The sequence below is a fragment of the Perognathus longimembris genome, unplaced genomic scaffold (genome assembly GCF_023159225.1).
Source record: "Perognathus longimembris pacificus isolate PPM17 unplaced genomic scaffold, ASM2315922v1 HiC_scaffold_5532, whole genome shotgun sequence".
Lineage (NCBI taxonomy): Eukaryota > Metazoa > Chordata > Mammalia > Rodentia > Heteromyidae > Perognathus > Perognathus longimembris.
In genome coordinates, this window is record NW_025960970.1 from 457 (window position 1) to 11,122 (window position 10,666).

Here is a 10,666-nt window from a genome sequence, read left to right on the forward strand (position 1 = left end):
CTGGTAGCACATACCTGTAATCCTAGCTACTCAGGAGACTGAGATCTGAGGATCACATCGTGAAGCCAGCTGGGGCAGAAATGTCCCTGTGAGATTCTTATACCCAATTAACTACTCAAAAGCCAAAAGTGGCACTGTGGCTTTTGCCTTGAGCAAAAGAGCTCAGGGACAGCACCCAGGTCCTGAGTTCAAATCCCATAACTGCCAAAAAAAAAAAAAAAGCAAAAATTTTGCAAGGAGCCATCCTATTCTAGAATGTTTTATCTAAGGAGATTGTGCTCATCCATTCCACTGGCTCCTAACCAACTGAGGAATGGAGAGTTACTCCCCATTGGCCAAGGTGAAAGCAACAGAAGGTCTTCTGGGGATTCGTGTGATACTTGCTCATTGGAAAGATACAAGAATAGAAAATGCCTTCGCTGCTGGGCAACAGTGGCTCACGCCTGTAATCCTAGCTACTCATGAGGCTGAGATCTGAGGATCTCCGGTCAAAGCCAGCTCAGGCAGGAAAGTCCATGACACTCTAATCTTCCAGAAAACTGGAAGTGGCACTATGGTTCAAACCGCTAGATTACTAGCAAAAAGCTCAGGAACAGCAGCCAGGCCCTGAGTTCAGGCCCCATGACTGATAAAAAAAGAAAAAGTAAAAGAAAACACTTTTCTATATATGAACATTTCAACTTGTGGATATCACTTGTGAACTCAGTGGAAGAGCCATGGTTCTTCAAAGTGAAACAGGGGTTTACCCTTCCCCTTGACTGTTTTGTGTGATAGTGAATGGCCCTGTCTGAGTAGGCCTGATTGAGGAGGTTTCTTTTAATTCATAGTGAAAGACAGAACTCCTTATTTACTGAACATTCCAGATGTTTGGGTTTATTTTTGTGAGAGCAAGATAGTGTAGTGGTTAAGGACACTTGCTGTTATTCTACCACACAAACACCCTGTTCCTCACTTCTGTTATATGTAATTGGATCACCTTGAGGAGTTAATTGTCTTCACTTATAAATGTATTTGCTATTATTCAATCATAATGCTAAACTCATAGGATAGTACTTGTGAGGATATAATGGGCAGTGTAGGGAAAGTACAAAGAAAGGAAGCTGGCACATTTCCTCTCATTACTTCTGCTGATGCTGCCATGGGATACCTAGGAGGGAGGCTTTACCCTTGCACTTCACATCTTCGTAGGAAGGACACTAGGGTCTCATTAGACTTCTCTGGTGAGCCTGAGAGCCTTTCTCTTCCCTGCCGCTCTTTCAGCTTTTCCTGGATGGCCCTTCACCAGAAAGCAAGCTGTGTAATTGTGGAGTTTCTGTCTAGAACCATAAGTGAACATCACTTTAGATTAGATGGATCTTTACAATTCAGATCCAGCTCTTTCCAGTAGTTCATTGGAGCTTCTTCTTTGTGTAGAGTATGGCCAGGTATGCCCTGAGACAAGTCACAGAGGGTGTGATGTTTTGTTGCTCCTTCACAGCATTAGAAGTTTCCCATGACACAGACACCCTGTGCCCCCCCCCCCACACCACTGTCTCTAACCCGAGTCATCTACATCCTCTACATTTCATTCCTACCAGATTCCACTGTGGGTCCTGCCACCTAAGTCTGTCTCTTTTCATATCATGATGCCTCCCCATTTGTGAAATGACAATGGCTCTGCCAGCTTTGGAGGTTGTTTGGGAGACCCAAGTGAGACAAAGGAATGGGTGTAAAACACCTGCTTCATATTTCAGGCCACATGGAAGGCACTACACAAATGAAACTGCTTTGTGTCATTGTATTCCTTGTCATCCACATCAGCTGGCACTTGATAGTAACACAGCTCAATCAATGTTTTGGGACTTGAGATGTGATGTGGTGTTTGTGGGCATATTCATCGAGGCTCTCCAGAGTAAACAAAGCAGCAGTATTTTCACAGATCCAGGTATCTATGCATATCTCCATCGATATATGGATGGAAGATTTGTTTCAAAGCATTGTCTTCATGGGGTTGTGAGTCCTGGCAGATCCAAAAGCCAGAGAGCAGGTCACACCGCTGAGAGGGGACACTGCATTCTTGAGTGTGAAATGTGGAGGAGGGACAGCATGCTGAAACTCCAGCAGAGGTCCTGCGTTGCAGTCTTCAGGCTGAATTGCTTCTACCCTGAGAAGCCTCGGTCTCTGCTCTTGAGGCCATTGGCTGACTGGAAGAAGCCCACTCATGTGCTCTAGTCTGATGGTCATAAGAGGTCAGCACTCCCACAGATACCTTCACAGCAACATCTGCACTAGCTCTACACTGCCAGGGCACCCTAGCCTCGACAGTCTAACACATTAAACTGACCATCAAGCTGGGAAGCAATAGTCCCTGGGACAGCACATCCCAGCTGAAGCTCTGAACAAAAAAGTCTGTGGGCTCACGCATGTGCAGTGGCCTTCTCCCTGTCTTCAGAAGCTGCCTTGAAATGAGGAGGAGGGAAACTGAAGGCCCAAGTGTTTTAAGCAAACATTGAACACAAGGTCTTTATCCCTCTGGGCCAAGAGATTCTTGAAGGACTGAAGTAAGGTCACAAAGGAATGGAAGTCACATTTATTGTTCCAGCTCTTCCCCTGTCCCCAAATAGAGGACTTCTTGAGGCCTCCTAACCCTTAACCCCTCTGGAGAGGATCCTGCATAACCTCACATGTGTGGTTCCAGAACCTTGTGGTGCCTACAGAAATAGGACAGACAAACTGTATCATGCTCATGGAGAAACCGCATCCCAAATTGGATACTGATTCAGAGCACATACAGCCTTCTGAAAAACTTCACTCCTACAAGGAACAGACAGGAAAGATGGGTTAAAACCCCAGTCAGTGTGACATAATCTTTCTAAAATCTCAGCATTTCTTCGCCAGAAGATACTTGGGAGAATTATATTCTTTCTGTGAGAATAGGCTTTGTAAATGAAGAAATAGGAGGCTGAGAGGGTGAGTCCCTCTGACATGGGACTATAGGTTGGGAGGTAATTGGGTTAGGATCATGTTCCAGATGTTTCTCACATAAGTATTTATGGGGCATGCTGTTGGCTCCAGGATATAAGTGGAAAAGCTTGTTGGGAACAGCTTTCAATGACTGAAATGTTAAGAGACTCTCATTCCATGATGTATCCTTACTGTTTGCATGTATGCATTGTTAAATGGCAGGATTTGGAAGGTTTTGGCATTGTTCTGTTTCCTAGCCCAATATTTAATAAATAAATATTTCTGAGTCTGCAGAGTGCTCCAAAACAGCAAGCAAATTCTTGGTTTTCAGGTTTTCTGAAAAGATAGAGCCTGGATTGCTGCTCTAAAGTATCAATTTAGCATCTAATGCTTTTTATAAAATTCTTCCAAGATGTGTTTATTGAAGGATTATGGAGAGATGCTCTTACCAAAGCATCAGCCACTTGTGGTTTTTCAATCAACATAAAGTAAGACTGTGCTATAGTGTTTGTGCTGGGTCTTGGACTTGAACTCAGGACCTGGACACTTAACTTTTTCACTCAGTGCTGGTGCTTTACCACTAAGCCACACCTCAACCCCGTTTTTTGTTTTGTTTCGTTTTGTTTTGTTTTCCGGTCAATTGGAGGTAGGTGTCTCTTAGACTTTCCTGCTTAGGCTGGGTTTAAGTCATGATCCTCAGATATATCAGCCACCAATTCTGGATACTGTTAAGTTTTACATGTAGTTTCTATATCATGGTCATTTATCAGGCCTGTGATTCACAAGCATTTTTCTGAGTGTGCAGCTTCGTTTGTATTTTCTTAATTCGCTGTTTTATTCTGAACACTTTTTGTTGTTGCCAATCCTGAGTCTTGTATTTGTTTTTGTTTTGACAGTCCTGGGCCTTGGACTCAGGGCCTGAGCACTGTCCCGGTCTTCTTTTTTGCTCAAGGCTAGCACTCTGCCACTTAAGCCACAGCGCCACTTCTGGCCATGTTCTATATATGCGGTGGTGCTGGGGAATCGAACCCAGGGCTTCATGTGTACGAGGCAAGTACTCTTGCCACTAGGCCATATTCCCAGCCCCAATCCTGATTCTTGAACTCAGTGCCTGGGTGCAGTCCCTGAGCTTTTGTGCTCAAGACTAGCTCTAGCACTTGAGCCACAGTTACACTTCTTTCTAGCTTTTTGTGATTAATTAGAATAAGACAGATATCACTTGGAACTGTCCAGAAGAGAATCAGTACCTGGGCTCTGGTGGCTCAGACCTGTAGTCCTAGCTACTGAGGAAGTCTGAGGATCACAGTATAAAGGCAGCCCAGGCAGGAAAGTTCGTGAAACTTATCTCTAGTTAACCACCAGAAAGCCAGAAGTGGCGCTCTGGCTCATGGTAGAGCTCGGGGACAGTGCTCAAGCCCTGAGTTCAAGCCCTATGACTGATAATAAAACAAATATACTATTATAGCGTATTTAATATAGTAACTATTATTTTATTACTGTAATATTTAGTATTTACTATAGTAACCAGTAATTTAGTTAGAGAATAGTATAATTACTTTCTTTATTTTCTTGGATTTGAGACCAGATCTCCCTATTTAGCCTAGGTTAGCTTGAAACTCACAATGTAGCCCAAGCTGGCCTCCAAATCTAAATCCTCCTGACTCATCCTCCCAAGTGCTGGGGAGCACCACTAGAGTGCATTGCTTGACTTTCTTAATTCTTTCATTCCTACTTATTTTCCAGGTATTGCTGCACCATCTAAGATTTCCAGCATGAGGTTGGATAGTCACAGTAGGAGAAACTGCTCTTGCCTTTTTCTCAGCCTCAAGGAAAATTCATTCAGTACTAGATTCTTAGGTAGGACATCAGTTGTAGGTTGTTTTGAACATGCCCTTTGGCTAGCTCAGAAAGTAGACTTGTATTCCTAGTGTGTTAGACTTTTTAACATCATCAGTGGATTTTGAAACATCAAACGATTTTTCTGCATATCTGGATTGGATGCTATCATTGTTCTTTTCCCTGACCTCACAATCTGTGGAGTACATTGATGGGATCTGTGTCTTTGTGAGAGAAACGTGTTGGCATTCCTACGAGAAAACCCACTTCATTATGGTTTATACTTGTTTTCATACATTGCTGGCCCGGAATTGTTGCTATTCTTTTTTTTTTTTTTTGCCACTCCTGGGGCTTGAACTCAGGACCTGAGCACTGTCCCCGGCTTCATGTTGCTCAAGACTAGCACTCTACCTCTTGAGCCACAGCACCACTTCTGGCTTCTTCTATATATGTGGTGCTGAGGAATTGAACCCAGGGATTCATGCATGCTAGGCAAGCACTCTACCAGTAGGCCACATTCCCAGCCCCCTGTTGCTATTCTTGAAGAACTTTGTTCTTATGCCAAGACAGAAAACCTGTCTGTAGTTTTCCTAGTATCAGTGCAGTGCTAGACACATGAACACATTTGGAAATGTTTCCTCTGCTCTGTATTCTGAAAGGCATTGTGAAGAAAGAATGTGATTGTTTGGTTTCATATCTGGTAGAATTTGCCAGTGAAACTCACCAGGAAGACCCAGAAATTATTTTTTATACTTCCACTCTCACTTTTTTATTTCATGCTTGTCCTGGGCCTTGGACTCAGAGCCTAGGCTATATCCTTGCATGTTTTTACTCAAGGCTAGCACTTTACCCCTGGAGCCACAGCTCTGCTTTGGACTATTTTTTTTTTTTTGTACTTAACTGGAGATTCTAATCTTACAGCCTTTTCTTCTAGGTTGGCGTTGAATCACAATCCTCAGATCTCAGCCTCCTGAGTAGCTACGATTAGGGGCATGAGCTCCTGGTGCTTGGCACACTCCCGTTTTTATGCTGTCATTATTCAAAATTACCAGGATGGGTTGGATATGTGACTTAGTGATAGAGTGCTTGCCTAGAATGATTGAAGCTCTGGGTTCAATTCTTCAGTACTACATACACAGAAAAGGCCAGAAGTGGAGCTGTGACTCAAGTGGTAGAGTGCTAGCCTTGAGCCAAAGAAGGTTAGGGATAGTGGCCAGGCTTTGAGTTCAAGCCCCAGGACTGGCAGAAAAAAATTACCAAGAGGCTTAAATTCTATGAATGTCCTGTGATGAGTCAGTGGATAAAATTTATATCCACCTCTACATACATACAAACAAATGAATTATTATCCTTAAACTGCTGTTACATTTTGCTGAGTCTTGATCAATTATACCAAGTGAAATAAGCTATTTGCAAAAGGACTCAGACTAATTGATAACTCATTCCAATTTGTAGGCACTCAATGTAGTAAAACTGACAGAAACAGAAATTAGAATGTTAATTTTCAGGGGCCTGGAGATTTGGGGAAAAGATTTCTAACTACTAGTACAGTTTCTGTAAACATCGTGGCACTGAGCAGACAGTTTACACTGAGTGAAACCTGGCAGCTCATGATTTTCCAGTAATGGAAGAAACACACCAGGGTTTTGAATGTGTTTATATAGAGCTGATTTTAGAGTTAGAGGAAAATATATTCTTTCATTTCTGCTAGTGGTCACTTCTTTTGTTCTTTCCTATTTCCTCCATTCTCACCAGCCCTGGTCAGTCCTGCTACAGGTTTATAAAACATATTGACTAATTCAAACAGTGCTTCACTTAGATGAGCCCCCACCCACTTTGAAAACTCTTAAATTTTGCTCTTTTTAGCACAAGAAATTATTATTTACACATGGTGAGAATTTTTAGGTGATTTCCATAAGGAGAAGCAGCCCTTTTAATTAGATGTAAAGCTAGTCATCATGAATGCAGAAATTCTCGAGGGAGTGACATCATAGTACACATACCTACAATTTCATAATGTTTACTGCATGTAAGTTTATGAATACTTTGGAGAAGAACACACGTTGGCCCCCTATTGCTTTTTCTTCTTACACTTATTCATTAGAATGGTCTCTAAAGTGTAACAGGATTTTGATATTTTTATTATCTTTAAGTAGTTGTACAAAGGAGTTTGCATTGAACACAAGAGTTTATGAATACAGTGTCATCTCTTCCAACATTTTCATTCAACCAACCACACCCATGCAGTCTGTTATTTTTCTTAATTTGTAGGTTAGGAATTGAATTTTTTGCCATTTAGCAAAGCAGTTTTGTTTTGTTTTGTTTGCCAGTCCTGGGGCTTGAACTCAGGGCCTGAGCACTGTCCCTGGCTTCTGTTTGCTCAAGGCTAGCACTCTACCATTTGAGCCACAGCACCACTTCTGGCTTTTTCTATGTATATGGTGCTGAGGAATGGAACCCAGGGCTTCATGTATACGAGGTGAGCACTTTACCACTAGGCCATATTCCCAGCCCAACAAAGCAGTTTGTGTATGTTGTACACCTTGATCTGTGTCATCCTTAAACATCTTGACGACAGTTTGACCCGCACTTATCTTACATTTCTCAATTCTGTGGAACACACAATGCGTTCTTACCAGCATCTATTCCCATCACCCTTCATTCTTTGACCTCATTCCCCTTGTGGCCACTTGCAAATACCCATTTTATAGTGCTTACTGTGTTGGATTTTGGTTCAGTCTTTTTAAAGAATTATACTATTTGGGCTCTACATACAGTCTATTGCGCTTCAGGTAATCTTTAACTGTTTCTGCATGATTATAATTGCAATAAGCGGTGCCATTTCTAAAACTTTTATATCATGCCATTGACCTCCTAAGCTCTGGGTGTGTATTAGCACATGGAATCCTCAGAAGAAGCCTAGGAGGTGGGTTTGACACCAGGGAAGAGGAGGGGCAGGAATGTAAAGAAAAATGCATAACGGTGGACTGTCATTCTTCTCCTGTCCCTCTTTGTCACAGGGTGAGCTCTGCTAGCAGCCGAAGGTCTCTAGCTTCCTTCTGCTTCCTGCAGATCCTCCCGGTTCCCCATCCCACCCACACCACAGCCCGTGGGGCTCCCAGCTCAGACCAGATCCCATGGATCCACGGGAGAAATGGAACGCAGCGTTGAATTCTGGGTCTCCCCGGCTGACCATTACTGCCGCCTCCCAGGAGGTCGTGTTGGTCTCTGAGCCTTGCTCCTCACAACAGCTAAGGATGAGCTTCAGCGCACCAAGCCCTGGTGCGGGCACCAGTGCCCCTGCGCCTCTGCCCGAGGGGCTGGCCCAGCAGCACTACAGGGAGGAGAAGAGTCTGCTGCGGCAAAGGCGCTGGGAGAGGCTGGGGTTATCGCAGAAGAAGAAGGGGTTCCGGGGCCAGGGCCACATGAGACGCAGGCACCGCGACCACATGGCCCCTTATGCAGTGGAAAGGAACACCGGATCGTCTGTAGATGACAGAGCTCACAGTCGGATCCGATGTGATTGTCGATACTGCCAGGGCCACGGGCAGCATGCGGGGGTCTCTGGGGAAAGAAATGCCACCGGCAGTTCCTCCTCCTGGGACTCGCTGGTACAGGGCCTCAGCGGCTTGACCCTCAGCATGGGCACCAACCAGCCTGGCCTTCTGCCAGAGGGGGCACAGCAGCAGCAGCAGCTGCCGAGGCTGCTGCCCCCTGAAGAGAGGTGCCCACGGGAGAGACAGCAGGAAAACAAGAAGATGTTCCAGAGGCTGCTCAAGCAGTGGCTGAAAGACAACTGAAACGGTGGTGCTCATGGGACAGAGACTGAAGGGAGGCAGACATGCTGTGTGGTCAGCCCTCTTGGGCACCAGTGAGCTTTCCTCATAGGACTCCCTAGCCCTGTGCTGACCAGAATCCTCTCAGCTTGACAGTTCAGTCACTCACAGGAAGTCCCTCATCTCTCCTGCCTGATGTTTTAGGATGGTTGTGAGGCATTCTGGGGCATGGGAGACAGCACCCCAGTGGTCCTCACCTCATCACATGCTGTCCCTTTCTCTGCCTGGCTCTCCGTCTTTGCTCCCTACCGTGTGCCAGTAAGATAGAAGCTGTCTCTGTGGTGTGACTGCCTTGTCCATGTCCATGTGCTTTTGTGCCATTTTCTGGACTGCCAACCAGGAGCAGTGCTCTGTCAGTTTGAAGTGGCAGGACGTGACACTGAGATCCGGGTTCAAGAATCTGCCACGGAAAGCAAGTGTGGGAAAGGGATGTCAATTTGGACCTTGGTGGGTCACCATTGTACTGTCTTTGTAAAGTATTATGACTATGATAAACTAACTGTAAGTAAACGTTTTCCTGCTCCTTCACAGTTGAGTGTTCTCCCACACAGGGCTTTTTCATAGCATCAGAAATACCAAATAAATGTGCACGTGAAAGGAAACGACCTTAAGAATTGAGGTTTGTGAATCGATAGTGGTTTGTTTCTTATGGGATCTGAGATCACTACCTTGAAATCCCTGGCCAGTGAACTGGAGCCTGCAAGAGGCACTCAGCACTGGGAGATGGGGGTACACTGGGTAGATGGGAATAGAGTGGTTGGGGAATGGGAAGAGAGAGAACCTGCTCCAGTCACTGTTGGAGGCATTGGCAGGGACCAGCCCCTGGAGCAGGCAGCCAGCGAGGTTGTAAGGGAGTCCTCCTGCCCACAGGAGACTGGAAGCAGTCTCTACTTGCCCCGGTAGGAGCCCTGAGGCTTGGCACAGATGTTCTGGCTGAGGTATCCCAAGGCCATTCCTTGTGGCCTGGGGCACTGGACGATGAATGTATGTATGTATGTAGCAATTGTATGCCTGCTTCCTGAGAACCAGAGCATCAGTGAGTTCTTTCAAAGCCAGCTTGGAATTTATTTTTTTTTAAGTTTTTATTATAAAACTGATGTCCAGAGAGGTTACAATTTCATACATTAGGCATTGGATACATTTCTTGTACTGTTTGTTACCTTGTCCCTCATACCCCCCTCCCCCCTCCCCCTTACCCCCCCCCTGAGGTGTTCAGTTCACTTACACCAAACAGTTTTGCAAGTATTGCTTTTGTAGTTGTTTCTCTTTTTTTACCCTGTGTCTCTCAATTTAGTATTCCCTTTCAATTTCCTAGTTCTAATACCAGTATACACGGTTTCCAATAGACTCAGATAAGATTACAGAGATAGTGTAGATACAATCACAAGAAGGTGATACAAGAACATCATCAATAGTAGAAGCTACAGATACACATGGGATGTTGAAAGTAGTTACAACTGTGATATAACAATCATTTCCATAAAATGGAGTTCATTTCACTTAGCATCATCCTATGGGATCATAAGGGGTATAGCTATTGGGCTCTTGTGATCCTCTGCTGTGACTTGTCTAAACCTGTGCTAATTATTCCCAATAAGGGAGACCATAGAGTCCATGTTTCTTTGGGTCTGGCTCACTTCACTTAGTATAATTTTTCCAAGTCCTTCCATTTCCTTACAAATGGGGCAATGTCATTCTTTCTGATAGAGGCATAAAATTCCATTGTGTATATGTACCACATTTCCCTGATCCATTCATCTACGGAGGGGCATCTGGGTTGGTTCCAGAATCTCGCTATGACAAATTGTGCTGCAATGAACATTGTTGTGCTGGTGGCTTTACTGTGATTTTGTTTGTGGTTTTTCGGATACTCAAAAGTGGGGTTGCTGGGTCATAGGGGAGTTCTATATTTAGCCTTCTGAGGAGTCTCCATACTGCTTGCCAGAGTGGCTGAACCAGTTTACATTCCCACCAACAATGAAGTAGGGTTCCCTTTTGGCCACATCCCCCCCCCCCAACAACTGTTATTGTTAGTTTTCTTGATATATGAC

At 44.5% G+C, this 10,666-nt stretch overlaps 1 protein-coding gene across 1 annotated transcript; it reads left to right on the top strand.

Annotated features, from left to right (window-relative positions):
* Positions 1-7,619: 7,619 nt before the first annotated feature.
* LOC125345330 (protein FAM156A/FAM156B-like) lies at positions 7,620-9,586 on the top strand. Its single transcript, XM_048337559.1, has one exon. It carries the CDS (start codon positions 7,917-7,919, stop codon positions 8,577-8,579), a length of 663 nt encoding a protein of 220 aa, XP_048193516.1. The 5' UTR covers positions 7,620-7,916; the 3' UTR covers positions 8,580-9,586.
* The last annotated feature ends 1,080 nt before the right edge of the window (positions 9,587-10,666 follow it).